At 36.7% G+C, this 16,107-nt stretch overlaps 1 protein-coding gene across 2 annotated transcripts in view; it reads left to right on the top strand.

The window, feature by feature from the left end:
- LOC138851896 (unconventional myosin-Va-like) overlaps nucleotides 1-14,026 on the top strand; it is a 28,058-nt gene extending 14,032 nt beyond the window's left edge. The window contains exons 3-8 of one of the 2 annotated variants that reach the window (XM_070081416.1): nucleotides 994-1,192; nucleotides 4,525-4,618; nucleotides 8,113-8,154; nucleotides 12,730-12,876; nucleotides 13,300-13,649; nucleotides 13,881-14,026. In XM_070081416.1, the coding sequence (XP_069937517.1) occupies nucleotides 994-1,192; nucleotides 4,525-4,618; nucleotides 8,113-8,154; nucleotides 12,730-12,876; nucleotides 13,300-13,649; nucleotides 13,881-14,000 (952 nt within the window). In that variant the 3' untranslated portion in view covers nucleotides 14,001-14,026. The remainder of the gene's footprint in view (nucleotides 1-993; nucleotides 1,193-4,524; nucleotides 4,619-8,112; nucleotides 8,155-12,729; nucleotides 12,877-13,299; nucleotides 13,650-13,880) is intronic. The other variant, XM_070081417.1, reaches the window with a different exon arrangement.
- The last annotated feature ends 2,081 nt before the right edge of the window (nucleotides 14,027-16,107 follow it).

Below are 16,107 nucleotides of genomic sequence, written 5' to 3' on the forward strand. Positions count from 1 at the left end.
ATTAAGACAAACTTTTCCAGGCTGTGAAACTTTAAAATGCTTGGAGGGCAGTTTTTTCAAGGCTGTGGAACTTCAAAATATTTGCTCTCTTAGTAAAACATTGTCTTGTGGAAAAAGACATTTGTGTACATGTCAGAATATTCATATAAAGAATCATTTCACCTCAAGTGACTTGAGCAATTTTAATATGGAGTAAGGTAATACACAGGGTTTTATATAGTGGATGGTGCTGGTGAGCAGGAGTGGGGGTGAGGCGAGGCACGAGGTGCTTCAGGCTGCTTTTTCAGTGTCGCCAGACCACGCTCAACCAAATGTTGTTTTAAATAAGTATCCGTTCTGCCTTTGTATCTTTGTTTATTCATGGCTGTTTATGCCACAGTGGGCTACGCAACACAATGGAGTCATGTTAATCAAGCATTCTTACGAGTAATCCTTGAGTGTAATTTACCTGGGCTGTGCTACATCATAGTTGCTGCATTATTTTTCATCAAATTAAAATGTTATGCTGTGATATGTTGGAGCATCAAGCATACTGTATACCTGTAGTTACATTTGCATTTGTTGAAGACAGACAAAAACTGTACATTTTTTGCAATATGTCCTGCTTAATTATTGCCATAGACTTTTTAAAATAATGTTGTAGTGGTGCTTCTGCTGTTGCACTAAAGAGATCTCTGAAACGTGTAATGTTCATTAAGAAAAAGACGCGTGTTGTAGACCTTCATTATATTATATTGTTATCTTTCCTTGTTGTGTGTCAACTGAACAACTCTGCCAGTTCCTGTTTCATTTCCTGTGACATGCATTGATGTTGATAGATTATTATTGATGGTATACTGAATAACTTTTGTTAAACATTGTAACTGGGCAAGTCTAGTAGCTGAGTATAGGTTAAGAAAATATAATAATGTATGTGGACTTTTTGAGATGATTTCATTAGCATCGGTAAAGCTCATTCTATATTCTGAATTGTTTATCCCATTCTTTCCCCAGACAATTAGAAGAAGAACTCAAGACGGAAAAGTCAAGGCATCGTGAAACAGAATCAGAGTATAAGGGTGAGTTGGAACGTCTACGTCGGGACAATGAGCGCCAACAGAAACTTCTCTCTCAGAATTTGACCAAAGGTGAAGGTTTCAACCCTGAAGCACTTTTGCAGTCAGAAATTATGCGTCTCACTTCAGAGAATCTTGTAAGTATAATTTTGGTTTAATAAAATAATTTTGCTTTGAGGTGTAGTTTATTTGCACGAATATTATATGTTGTAATATTTATTCCTTAATTTTTTTTTTTTAATATTAGTGATTTATAGATACCAGCATTGTCTGTCTGTAAAAAGATGTGCCCAGTAACATATTGGAATGAGAGATACAGGAGGAAGTGTTAAACAACCCAGTGAAAGCATGGGTGCTGTGGACACTGTAAAAGAATACTTAACAACTTGTTTTCCATGATTTCAACCTGCTACTAGCAGATATCAGAAATATTTCTGGAATGAATGTAAAATTCTTAGAGGAAACTGCTTCATTACCTTTGTCTATGCAAGATCCACCAGACTGTGGTGGTTATGTCAGCCAGCAGACCACTCATTATAACGTCCTGGTTGAACAGGCAATCACCAGAAAAGCCTGGCCTCAGGCTCGGCTGCAAGGGCAGACAAAAATCTCTAAACCAGTCACATGTACCAGTTTTGAATGACTTTGTATCCATATAGAACAAATGATTGGCAGTTACCAGTAATGTTGAAAACCTTGTGTACAAGACACTTGTTTGCACTTTAGTGGGAATTGAAGTGATGGAATTTAAAAATGTTGGGCAGTTAATATTAGTACTGTAATTTTAGTGAGCATTTTTAGAACTTTTACTAACACTGGCTCGGCAAAGAGGAAAACAGTCACCATCATTCATTCAATCACTGTCTTGCCAGAAGCATGCTGACATCACAGTGTGGATGACCCTTTAAACTGCAACATCGCAGTCCCTCCTTGAGAGTGCTGGCACTACTATACTCTTAATATACTTGAGCTCTTCCATGATTATGAGAAATATTTATTACAGTAGACCCTTGTATAAGACTCATTTCAGCAACACAGTTTCAGCATAAGGTAGTTCATTTTTTTTTTAACACACTGGCCATTTCCCACCAAGGCAGGGTGACCTAAAAGGAAAGAAAAAACTTTTCATCATTATTCAACACTTTCACCATCACTCTTACATAATTGCTCTCTTTGCAGAGGAGCTCAGATACGACAGCTTAGACGTCCCTCCAAACTGCCAATATACCCATAATTTCCAAAACACTGCATTGTCTTCTCACAAAGTGTTTGAGTCAGGGAAAATACAAGAAAGCTGGTTATCAGGACACTTAACAGGATCATTTTTTTTTTTTAACACTGGCCATCTCTCACCCAGGTAGGGTGACCCAAAAAAGAAGAAACACTTTCACTGTCACTCACTCCATTGTAGGGTAGGGTAGAGAAAGAGAAAGAGAGAAAAATTAGGGAAAATGAGGAGCTACATTATGTACTCTGAAAATTATTACTGGAAAGTAACCCTGCAAAGCCCAGGTTGGCAAGAGACAGTCATTGTGTTATGGCTAACATATTTTGTGATGTGTGAATTTTGGAAGGAAATGAAACTTATGTATGTTGATTTACTGTGTTCCAGAAAGTAGGAGTACAGTAAAGTGTATTACAGTAGACAGATATTTTCAAAACATATGAAGAATTCTTCATTATGAAAACTGATTCAAACAGTACATAACTGGGAAGGATATTACCTTGAACTAATGTTAAAAAAAAAAAAAAATGATGATTTATTACAGTAATCCTTTTAATTACTCATTGAATGGTGAGGTTGCTTCCAACACATCTCTCACCATTGCCTCTCTAACTTTTAGTATGGTGATTATTATTATTTATTATATTTGTGGGAAGCATTAAATTCATAGGGGTCATACAGCATCTTGGGAATGAGAGGTAATCAGGCTTAATCCAAGGAAGGAGATGGTCATTCTTATTCCCTGGATCAGGAACCTTTTCCAGCAGCAAGTCATCCCACTTGAAAATACTGATGATATATAGAGTTGCAATAGTTTATAGTGGTTCCATCATTGTAGTATAAGGTGTTGGTGCCCTAACACATGCTCTCACTCCCTCAGCCCCTGATGTCTGTTAATCTTAGGCCGGTCCAGCAGTCAAAGGTGATCTCCAGTACATTGATCAAAACTCTGCTTGCTGGTCTTTCTCACTTATTTGCAACAATTCAGTATTTGCCAAGCCTCCATTGTTACTACAGATTTTGCCTGTGCCCAAAATATCTTGGTTAGTTTGTGGGCTCCATGACGTCCTCATTTATTTTTGTACTTTAGCTGGCATCTTATAAAGGTAAAAGTGACTCGTGCTTCATAATTATGTGTACTTTTGGCCTCTCTGCCTTTTATTGAATTTGATACCATCTGAGAAAAGAATAGCTTATGATTATACATGGAGCAAGTGTCTCAGTACTCAGGAAAACAGAAACTGTCAATAAGTTACTTTCCTTCCTTGGTTGCTTAGGAAAATGTCTTGGAAAAAAAGTGTCCTAGTAAATTATTTTTCCCAGTTTTGTCTCTTGCTTGAATCATCAGTAATGCCCAATTCCATTACTCAAGTTACTTGATTTGTTTCACATTCAGCTAAGTTTACAAATTTATTCATATTTTATACTTTCTTTTAAATACTGTATTAGCATGACCATATTTGTGCATTTAATTTTTTTCTGTGAATAATGCATTTCAGGCTTTTCCAGTGTAGTTTTAATAATTTAATATTTTGCTTGGATGAAAATTTGAAATATTTTAATTGTTAATTAAAATGTAAACACAAGATAAACCCTTACATTAAAAATAGGTTATATAGTCTTGAAAATTACTGTGCCTTGCAAAATTTATCCTTGATATTGAGCAACTTATTTGCAGTGATAATCTTAAAGCAGCGGGAAAATTTGACTCTTTCTCTGTTTACATTAGGGTAACCTCTTTGCTGGGTAATACCTAGATAAGCATGTTTAGTCACACCTATGGTAAACTGTAACCTGTGTTGGTGTTATCACTACCATACTGACTCACAGCTGTTACTGTAAATACCTTATACAACTGTCACCTGCAGCAGGTGATGATTATGCATGTTACATGACCATAAAGGTGTTTTGTAATTGTGATGCAGTCACACAGAATAACAACAATTTATTTTGCAACTTGTTAAGACACTGCCACATACACTGGAACAGTTTCAGCATTTACATTTTTAAAAAAATCAACCTTCTTTCTTCTTCATCTTTTCCTTGGAGATAAGTGCTAAAGGTTGTTTTGTTCCTATTGCCAAACTATTGTATGTAGTTTGGCAGTGGTTTAAGACTTCAAGAAGCCCTAATAAAGACATTGTGTAGGAGACAGGATGTATGAGAGGTATATTGTGAGTATATACATTTTGAAAAACACTAGATGTGTCATACTAAAAAAAAAAATTTTGAATTCCAAAACAGAATCTTCAAGGACAGGTAGACAGTCTGACGGAGCAGCTCAAGAAGTACAAGCGCTCACTTAAAGCTTATGCCAAGAAGCTCAAGGAAGCTGGTGGTGAGCACCTGAGTTTTTCATTTAAATATTTACCCTTTGGGTTTTAGTTCACACAATTCTTCATAAAATCTTTACTGATATTTCCATGAATTTACAAGGAATTTTCTAACATATGTTACAGACTAATTGGTTATTTAGTAATTTCAGTAGGCTATAATTCTCTTAACTGGTAGGAGTTCAGATCTGCTTTGTCTGAAGTGCTTTCTTTTACAAACACTCTGGAACCTTGTATTTAGTATTTGCATTTATCCTCTGGTTAAACTGTTCACTGAGTTCGAGGAGTAAATGTGTGAAAATGGGAGAATGGTAGAGGAAGACTAGTGGCTGTGCTGGCTATGTTGTGGTAGTGTGTCAGGTGGCAGCCACAAGTGGTGTTAGTTATCACAGTTGTGACCAAGTACATCATAAGACATTCTTCACTACTGCTGCTCTGAGAGAGAGAGAGAGAGAGAGAGATAGAGAGAGAGATAGAGAGAGAGATAGATAGAGAGAGAGATAGAGAGAGAGATAGATAGAGAGAGAGATAGAGAGAGAGAGATAGAGAGAGAGAGAGATAGAGAGATAGATAGATATGGGCGAGACAGGAAAGATTCATTCAGGGATGTAGTGTAGAAGACTGGAATAAAGGAGAGTGGTGAGCGAGAGAGAGAGGGGGGAGACAGGAAAGATTCATTCAGGTATGTAGTGTAGAAGACTGGAATAAAGGAGACTGGTGAGTAAAGTAAGAATGGAAAAAATAAAGCAGAAATGAAAGGAAGGTGGGGATGACAAGTGTTGTGGCAGTTTTGTTTTCATTGTATTGTGAATACTTTCTCATTATGCTTGTAATGTGATATATACATTATTTTGGCTATATCTACCTACTGCTTTCCGTGTGCAACACCACCAGTAGCTGCCATCCCATTATCTACCTAGCACCTGTCACAATCTACTGCCCTATGCTGCTGACCCACTACCTCAGCTACCTCTGCTCTACCTGCCCATGAACCTAGGTCTTCAACACTTGCAGTTCACATGACCGTATTACCAGTGGGTACAGTTACACAGACTGCTGGTTGTTTTAAGATGATACAAATGACAGTAAGAAAGCTGCCTAGTTGTTTAGCCCTCATAATTTAAGAGGTATACAGGCAGACAGGTAAACAGGTATACATGTATGAGAGAGAGCGAGCCACCTTCACCTTTCTGCCTCTAACTCTCTCTTTAGCCCCTCCTTCAGCTTCCTGTGTCTTCCCATTTCCTCCTATCCTCTTTCTCTATCCTCAGTCAGCTCCCTCCATCTTCCTACTCCATCCCTCTCTCTTTTTCTTGGCCTTTTTCTATGATTGTCATTATTTTCCAAAAGGTGACAAGGAGTGTGGTGGGTAGCTGGGTGAGCAGCAGAGAGCTGTGGTCACTGAGAGTCAGGCTCTTACCACCAAGTTAGTCAGGGTGGAATCAGTATAACCTAAGCAGGAGTGGGAGGTAGTGGAACACGTGATATCCAGGAAACCGTGTGGTCTAGATAGGTGTTTATTTGATGCTGTATGCTGCTCCAAGCACCCACTGAATAATTGACAATTGCAGGGATCTGATCAGCAGTTGGATGTTTACTTCCACTTGTTTGCTATTTGTACTAATCTCAGAAAATAGTTTATCTTTGTTGTCAAGATGATGATGATAACTGTGCATGTGGTGAAACATACCTCTCTCAGTATTGTGGAGATAAATTCTCTGTTGATAACCAGTTGGCAAGCCTATATTTATAGCTTTTAATATTGTGTTTAGTTGTGTTTAAAGGCAGTTTCAGTAGAGAAAATAGTAGTACCAATAGTAGTAGAGGTAATATTGGTTACAACAGCAGCAACAACAGAAAAAGCAGCAACAGTTTTAAAAGAAACGTCAAGTTCTGGAATTGTCATCACCAACATTGCCTTCAGGACTTTCCCTTAAATATTCACCATAGGTAATGATCCCTTCAATTATGACTACAGCATAAAGGGATCTCCATTTTCCAAAGTCCTTTTCTGGATTACTAGCCTGTCTCTCTCTCCTCTCACTCTCAGCTCTCCACCTCTTACCCTCCAACTTCTTTTTTCCTAACACCACTGTTCCCTTGCTCTCCCCAAATCTTTTGTTGTCACGTCTTCCCCACTACAGGCCATACTACATAGCTTCAACTTGTCAGACCTGAGTGTGACTGATGCTAGCCTGCTTGGATGGCAGGGCAGGGGTTTTCAGGTACCCTCCCCTTCCTCAGAGACTTAACTCTCATAATGGTGTCACGTACACCTATATTCAAAACTACCACAGCTGGGCACCCAGAGATGAAACCGTCTTTACCATCTTTACATCATAAGGATGTAACTATAGGCAAGGTGGTGCGTATCACTACTGCAACTACAACTACCACCACAACTACAGTGGCCTCTAACAACTTTCAATCCTGCAACATGTGTTCAGAGGCTGAGATAAATGCTGTAAATGTAAAATTTGCTGTTGGTGTGTCCATCAACAATAATAGCTGCATAAATGTGACCAGTATACACCACAACCATAACCATCACCACCACCAACATAACCACAACACAAAGAAAAATTTCAGCAAGAAGTGCAGGAGGAAGACTGGTGTTGTGTATCCTATCAAGACAGGTGTTGCTCAGACTGTTTATGCAGGTAAATATATACTGTACCAAGAATTAAAAGATAGTCACCAGCTGTCAGGGGTTCCAGATAATTAACTAGCACACAGGTAAACTATTAATTACTCTTTGCTAGGTGCTGTACTCTCATGTAATCATCAGTTAAGTTACATCGAGGAAAACTGCTAGTTATTGGGTATTTTGGCTAATTGCTAGTGACCAGGTAGCATATGTTCACTTCATATTGGGCATCTCATTCACATAAATAAGCTTTGGTGCTGTAATAGCATTAATGTTTTTAAAGGTAATTTCTCTCATTAATTTAATAAGGTCTTCAGAGTTGTGAATGTGCACGTAAATGGAAAGTCTTTCGAAAACATTGTACTTTGGGTGAGCAAAAAAGTCATACACAAGCAAGTTGACCCTGTGCAACATCAATATTAGGTACAGTACATAGAAAAGATTGTACTTATAGTCATATGGATAACTAAAGTGTAATGAACACTTGTTGATGTTCAATAATAATAGGTCAAGTATAGAAGTGTTTCCAAATACTTCTTAATCCATTGCATGTATTAATATTTTATTGTTGATGTTGTTGTACTGGTATCTTAAGGATTATTCTTTCATGAGTATTTTGTAACCAAGGTCAAATTTCTCCAGGTGCATACTTGGCTATTAAAACATGTACTTACTGTATACTAATTAATGTTCTCTACCTATAACACATTCACTGTCCTTCCAGTTACACATGGTACAAGTACTCTACTATCTTCATCCATGCTTAACTGTTTCTTACATAGGTTTTCCCTGTGGTTCTTTTTATGGTCACTCCTCCTCTTAACTTTGCTGTACATCTCACTGACCTTACAGGCTCGGGCAGCAAGCGGTCCTCAGCACAAGGCAGCCCTTATGGTAAGCTGCTTGCATGAGCACAGTGCAGGTGAAGCACTGTGTACATGCCTGAGCTCATGCATGTATGCATGTTCATAAAATATGTACACATGCTTGATGAATAGAAATATACAATTAAATAGTTGTAGTCTCGCTAAATATTTCATTTTTCATACAAACTAACTCAATCTAGCATTCATAAAATACTATGTAAATAAATCTGTATAATAAAATGTTTGTGATTCCCTTGGTTCAGTCATATAATGCAGGATATATAAAATGTTATGAAGTCTGTAATGCATTTTATCAATTTTGTAGAGCAGTGAATTTAATTAGTTAGTGGTACTGTGTGTCAGGTTGCATCACATCACTAAATATGATTTTTCAAGTAGAATACAACAGCTGTGATAATTTCATGAAAAATAACATTGCTATGAAAATTAACTTAAACCATTAAAGGTTATACCCAGAATTTTTCTGCTTACAAAGAAATATTGACTTTAATGGTTGAATCTGAGAAACATCATTTTGACAAGTTTAAGATGTGACATTCTTCAGTCATTGAATGAATATCAGTATCACAACTGTTTTAATAAAATTTGCAGACTGAGACTTGCAGCTCAGTAACAACACAATCCTTGTTTTCTGGAAAATACACCAGAGCTGAGAGTTTGAAGTTGATCAGATAAATACAATTATAATATGTGCAATATGCAGTATCTGTAATTTGGAACACACTCTCATTCATAATTCTGACATGTGGAATAGATAACTATTGATTACTGTTATGTTTATTCCCTGGAAGCTTTAGGTATAAAATGACAAAAAAAACAACAACAAAAAAATAGACACTGTAAGTAGTTTGAAAACTTTTATATATTCTACTGGGAGACTTAAGTTTTTTTTTTAGCTCATTGAGAGTAATGGGGAAGCTGTAAGCAAACAGTTTCTTTGTTGCAAAGTATCTTTATCCTTCTCAAGGGAGGCACCTTGATACTGGTAAAGAGCTCTTGATTCAGGAATTGAAGTTATCCTCTCCTTTCTTGGCTCGAACCTGAAAGCTTACCATTCTCCAGCCACTGTATGAGCACTACAGATTTAGTACTTTTTGCTAAATAAAATAACATTATTATTATTATGTCTTTATTCCATGTTTGTGCCTTTGAGAAAAGGCTTGAAATTAACTGTAGTAAACTGTTTTGCATTCCTAGTAAAGTTACTGTCTTTAATCATTAGATTCTTGATTAAAATGCACAATTAAGAAAATACAGTATCAACATAATTCCTGCCTGTTCAGAGTATGATGTTTGCATGTAGTCTGTCTGAACTGCATTTTGCTTGTGTGCTGTGATATATGCTGTCAGTACCTTTTTTTGTAGACCCAGCAAAAAAACTAATGTGGAAATATATACTAGTGTATAGTGTGCAGTCATTTGTCTAGGTCTGCATGACAGGACATCATGTGTAGTCTTCTGAAATTAATTTAAATGGCAGTTAATCATTTAGAAGTTCTTAGGCTATAGAGATTGCTTGCATGTTAAGTATAACAAGCAAATTATGACTGTTGGAATACAGCAAAAATACTTTGGTAGTATGAGTAATGTATATATACATTACACAGAAGAATTATAGTTGTATAACTTTGTTGCTTGTATTATGTAAACTGCTCTTGTTTTGTGAGAATACAGCATTTATATGTGCATTTTATGGAAAAACACTTTAGGCTGGCTTTTATTAAGCAATATTTTGCTTAAGTGTAAACTTTATATTCTTAATAATCCTTGCACTTAAGTGAAGCTTGGTCATATAAAGGCCAGACTTGCTGAAACTCACTCTGTCTCATTTACAACAGTTTGCATGCTTGTTCATATAGTGCAGGCTCAAAATTTAGAAAAATGTTAATGTGTACATTTCAGTGAAGTATAGTTCAAGCTGGCCAGGTTTATGCTGAATACCATAACTGAATTTCCTGAAAAAAAAAAAAAAATACATTGGTTGTGATAGGTTAACACCATGAATATATGTTACAAAGAAAAGCCCACAGTTTTTTTTTCTTTCTTAACACACCAGCTGTTTTCCACCAAGGTAGGGTGAATGACAAAGAAAACATTTTCACTGTCACTTGCTCAATCACTGTCTTGCCAGTAGGGCACCAACATCACAATTAAAATGACCCTCCAAACTGCCATATCTACACCCCTCCTTCAGAGTGCAGGCACTGTACTTACCACCTCCAGGACTCAAGTCAGGCTGACCAGTTTTCCTGAATACCTTCATAAATGTTACTTTGCTCGCACTCCAATACTACGTCAAATTATAAAAACCACTTGCCTGCACTCATTCCTGTCTAACATGTTCACACACACCTGTTGGATGTTCAAGCTCTTAGCACTCAAAACCACCTTTACCCCCCTCTCTCCAATCTTTCCTAGGGTGGCCCGTACCCCTCCTTCCCTCCACCCTAGGTTTATATGCCCGCCTAGTCATTCTGTTTTTTCCCAGGCTTTCTAAATGTCCAAACCACCTCAAGAACCCCTCTTCAGCCCTCTGAATAATAATTTTGGTAATTCTCACTGTCACCACCTAATCTTCAAACTCTGAATTCTCTGCATAATACGCATAACACACATTGTTCTCAAACACGACATTTCTACTACCTCCAGCTGCCTCACTGCAGCACACAACAGTTCAACAGTGTTCAGCATGCAACAGTTCAGTAGTGCTGGTACCAATATACAGTGGTATCTTGAGTTTCGAACAGCTCTAAACTCGAACAATTATGTAAGTGTATTTTTGTAAGTGCTTTTGTAAGTGTATTTTTGGGGGTCTGAAGCAGACTAATCTAATTTACATTATTCCTCGTGGGAACAAATTTGTTTGGTGTCAGCACTCAAACTGCTTTCTGGAACGAATTAAGTTCGTAACTAGAGGTACCACTGTACTCTGATGCATTCCATAGTTATGTATAGTATTTCAGTGAGTTAAGCCAGGGCTAATGCTGACAGTATGAAAATAAAGAGATATTGGACACAAGGACACACTAAAATATAAAATTGTGTATAACAAATTTTAGTGAAACTCACGCATTTAGTAAGACATTTAATTAGGATTTAATGTTCAAATATAATGTAACTTAAGGGAATTAAAAGGCAAATGAAGAGTTAGTGAATTAATAATAAGTGTCTAATGGCAGTTTAAAGAGTTACATTAGAAATTATTATTAATGCAGTGTGCCAGTTACTCCACATTTTTGGCTCTTTCATTTGCATAGAGTTTTTATAGAGGTTCAGGCCAATACAAGGCATATCAGCGAGGTGCTTGCCTTTAGTGTAATGCCTGTGTATTCTCTTACAGTTTTTCTGGGAAGTGTCTTAATTCAACATGAACATTACATTGTATTCTAGTACAGTATTTTGAAGATGCGGAGTGAAGAGTAGTATGTATATATGGCATTTATATTTAGTACATTTAAAGAATTGAGTGAGGGCATATTGCGTTGACTAAAATTTTGAGTTTGTAATGGTTCTGATAACTTTCTCTGTTGTGTGACAATTGGTTTGAGGTGGACAGCTGAGGTAGAACTCTAAACACAAATTCCATATGTGAGATATGAATAAAGAGTACAGCAGTAGTGTTAGTAGTAAAGGTTGTGGAACATGATCCTACATATTGGAGAGTACTTGTATAATAACCATTTACATAACTGAAGAAGATACCTAATTTTTTTTTTAAACAAGCTGGATACAAGCATTAAATTTTTCTTTATTATTTATGTGCAGATCTAGAAAATAGCACTCATCCTTTTTCTCTACTTCTGATTAATTAATTTTAATGTCCAATTGTGTACATGGTTTATTCCCAAAAGATAGATTTTTCTGTATTAAGGGTGAGTGTATTTATCATCATCCAGGTGTACACCAGTTCTTAGTTCATCATACACATAGTTTAAAGTCAGAGAGTTGGGGCATGTTCAGATGCAGGTTGACTCCTCAACAAAGAGTGCAGACTTAAGATGCTGTGTGGCATTCTGTAAGTCATTGATATAGAGGAAGAAGAGAAGAGGGGTCCAAGATACTACTTCGGAGGGGTGTTTAATTTAATTGTTTGGGTAGTAAGGAGGTACCATCTACGTGATGTCTGTTAAGTAGGACTTGAAATAGCTGCATTTGTACCCTGTTGAGTTTGTAGTGATTAGGTTTGTGAGGAATATTGTGGTCAGCCACATCAAAAGGCTTGTACAGATCAATAAAAAGTCCAGTAGGATAATTTTATTCAAGTGCTGCAGTACTCAAATATTAGAACTGTTGTAAAACACCATACAGTACATTACATGTCATTATATCTTAATATTCTGGTGTAGCCTAACCTCATGCTTCTGAAATTTTTATTATATTATTTATCTAACAAATTAGGTTAAAGACTTATTTAATATATTTTCAGATTAATTTAATAAGTGAAACATACAAGGCAGTTGTTTTACTTACTGAGCTTAGTTTTATTACTTTCATATTTCTTGGCTTTTGTTGAAATGTTGCATCTTCCATGCAGTTTTTGCTCAAAGTTTTAAGTTGCCTGTTTTCTTCCATTTACATTTAGGTGGTGATCCTCCTGACCTACTGGATGTTGCTGCCACTAATGAGGGTGAAGTGATGCCAGTCATCCGCAAAAAGGAGCGTGACTACATGGGCATGTTTGAGTATGACCGACGGGAGGAGATGCAAATCATAAGAGTCCTCATTTATGGTATGTATGGGTTGTGTTTTTCTTCCTCCTACCACTAGTGTGTCTTATCTTCTAAAATCCCTTTGCCTAAAGGTTGAATTAATGAAGTAGTAATAAAACCTTAACAAATCAAATTTACTTATACAGTGTGCATTATCTGCATCTCTTTTCCTGTATAATACTACAAAAAATTGAGTAGTGTTCCTACTATTCTCATTCAAAACAACACACTTGGTGAGATTGTTTTTACTCGTATTTCAATGATACCTCATGATTTTACCATAACTTGGCATACCTAGAAGTTTCTCTTTAGTGGAATTTTGGCATGGATTAATTGTGATCTCACTATAATTGTATCTCACAAGAACTAAAATTGAAAGACATTATGTGACTGTCCATTCTGCCTAATATTTTATTTCCATAACACTTCTTGTCCTTTATCAGAGTTAAAGCCACGTGTAGCTGTGACATTCCTACCTGGACTGCCTGCCTATATTCTCTTCATGTGTATCCGGCACACTGACCACATCAATGATGATGAGAAAGTGCGCTCTCTGCTTAACAACATAGTGAATGGCGTGAAGAGGGTTATCAAAAAGCGACATGAAGATTTGGATTCTACAGTTCTTTGGCTCTCTAATGTACTTCGACTTCTACACAACCTCAAACAGTACTCTGGTGACAAAGCTTTCCAGGCAGAAAATACTGGTAAACAAAATGAGCAATCTCTAAAGAATTTTGATTTATCAGAATACCGGCAAGTTTTGTCTGATATCGCTGTTTGGATTTACAATGTGAGTGATAATTCATTCAAAATCTATTTGTACTTTTATATAACATATATTTTTTAAATTCAAAGAAATATTTCATCATATACTATATGTGCATATGTGCAAAAAAAAATTAACACAAAACTGAAGTTTTCAAGTACCAGTTCCTTGCTAAAAAATAATTTTGTTGAGATGATTTAGGAAACTTATGAGTTTAAACTTATTTTCTTTGGGCAACTATGTATGGCTTTGCAGGGTGTTATTAAACTGATGGAGGAAAAAGTGCAGCCACTGATAGTACCTTCCATCCTAGAACATGAGGCCATTGCAGGACTCTCAGGCAACAAGCCAGGTGGTATGAGAGGTGAGGACTGACCATTACCTTCCTCAGTTTTTGTATTTTCCGGACAGGGTTTTGAAATTTATTAACTGTATAAATTAATGTTACTTGTTCTGATCCTTGCTCTTAAAATGGTACAGTTCAGTCCTGTTAACCCAAATCCAATTCAGACAGATTTTATATCCCTTTGTTTAGACAAGAGATTCATGGATTGGTATGGTTGCTCTCGTTGATTTTTATCATTATTGTGCAGTATTTATTTTGTACAGTTTTAACTGTGTACAAGCTTGTCGAGTGATACTTATTTCTTTTCTTTTTTCAACAAACCGGCCATATCCCACTGAGGCAGGGTAGCCCAAAAGGAAAAACAAAAGTTTCTCTTTTTAAATTTAGTAATTCATACAGGAGAAGGGGTTAATAGCCCCTTGCTCCCGGCATTTTAGTCGCCTCTTACAGCACGCATGGCTTATGGAGGAAGAATTCTGTTCCACTTCCCCATGGAGATGAGAGGAAATAAACAAGAACAAGAACTAGAAAGAAAATAGAAGAAAACCCAGAGGGGTGTGTATATATATGCTTGTACATGTATGTAGGTTGGTAGACAGCAACCACCCAGGGAGGTACTACCATCCTGCCAAGTGAGTGTAAAACGAAAGCCTGTAATTGTTTTACATGATGGTAGGATTGCTGGTGTCTTTTGTCTGTCTCATAAATATGCAAGATTACAGGTACATCTTGCTACTTCTACTTACACTTAGGTCACACTAAACATACATGTACACGTTTATTTATACACGCTCATCTGAGTTTTCTTTGATTTTATCTTAGTTCTTGTTCTTAGTACTTTTCCTTTTATATCCATGGGGAAGTGGAATAAGAATCTTTCCTCCGTAAGCCATGCGTGTTGTAAAAGTCAACTAAAATGCCGGGAACAATGGGCTAGTAACCCCTTTTCCTGTAAAAATTACTAAAAGGAATAAGAAGAAAATTGTCGAAGTAGGAAGTCTGAATGTGCGTGGATGTTGTACGAATGATAAGAAAGAGATGATTGTGGATGTTATTAATGAGAAGAAGCTAGATGTCCTGGCTTTAAGTGAAACAAAGCTGAACAGGGTGGGAGAGTTTCAGTGGAGAGGAATAAATGGGATTAGGTCAGGGGTTTCTAATAGAGTTAGAGCTAAAGAAAGAGTAGCAGTAATGTTGAAAGATAAGCTATGGCAGGAAAAGAGGGACTATAAATGTATTAATTCAAGGATTATGTGGAGTAAAATAAAGGTTGGATGTGAGAAGTGGGTTATAGTAAGCGTATATGCACCTGGGGAAGAGAGAAGTATAAAGGAGAGAGATTTGGGGAAATGTTGAGTGAATGTGTGGGGAGTTTTGAACAAAGTGTGAGAGTACTTGTGGTTGGGGATTTTAACCCTTAAACGGTCCAAACAGATCGACGTTCAAATTCGTAGTGCTCCAAAAGTAGATCTACTTTTTTTTTACATATTTTCAAATATAACAAAAAAAATGTAGATAAAAGTTTTTTTTACACGTTTTCAAATGTAAAACAAAAAAGAAGATCTACATTTTTTTACATACTTTCAGATGTTGAAAAAACGTATATATACGTTTGGACCATTTAAGGGTTAATGCTAAAGTGGGTAAAAGTGTTGTGGAGGGAGTAGTAGGTAAATTTGGGGTGCCAGGGGTAAATGAAAATGGCGAGCCTTTAATTGAGCTATGTGTAGAAAGAGGTTTGGTAATAAGTAATGCATATTTTATGAAAAAAAGGGTAAATGAATATACAAGGTATGATATAGCACGTAGTGAAAGTAGTTTGTTACATTATGTATTGGTGGATACAAGGTTGATGGGTAGACTCCAGGATGTACACGTTTATAGAGGGGCAACTGATATATCGGATCATTATCTAGTTATAGCTACAGTTAGAGTAAGAGGTAGATGGGATAAGAGGAAAATGGCAACAACAAGAAAGAGGGAGATGAAAGTGTGTAAACTAAGGGAGGAGGAAGTTCGGGTGAAATATAAGCAACTATTGGCAGAAAGGTGGGCTAGTGCAGGTATGAGTAGTGGGGGGTTGAAGAGAGTTGGAATGGTTTTAAAAATGCAGTACTGTATTAGAATGTGGGGCAG

This window comes from Cherax quadricarinatus, unplaced genomic scaffold (assembly GCF_038502225.1).
Source record: "Cherax quadricarinatus isolate ZL_2023a unplaced genomic scaffold, ASM3850222v1 Contig2650, whole genome shotgun sequence".
In the NCBI taxonomy this organism is placed as follows: Eukaryota; Metazoa; Arthropoda; class Malacostraca; order Decapoda; family Parastacidae; genus Cherax; species Cherax quadricarinatus.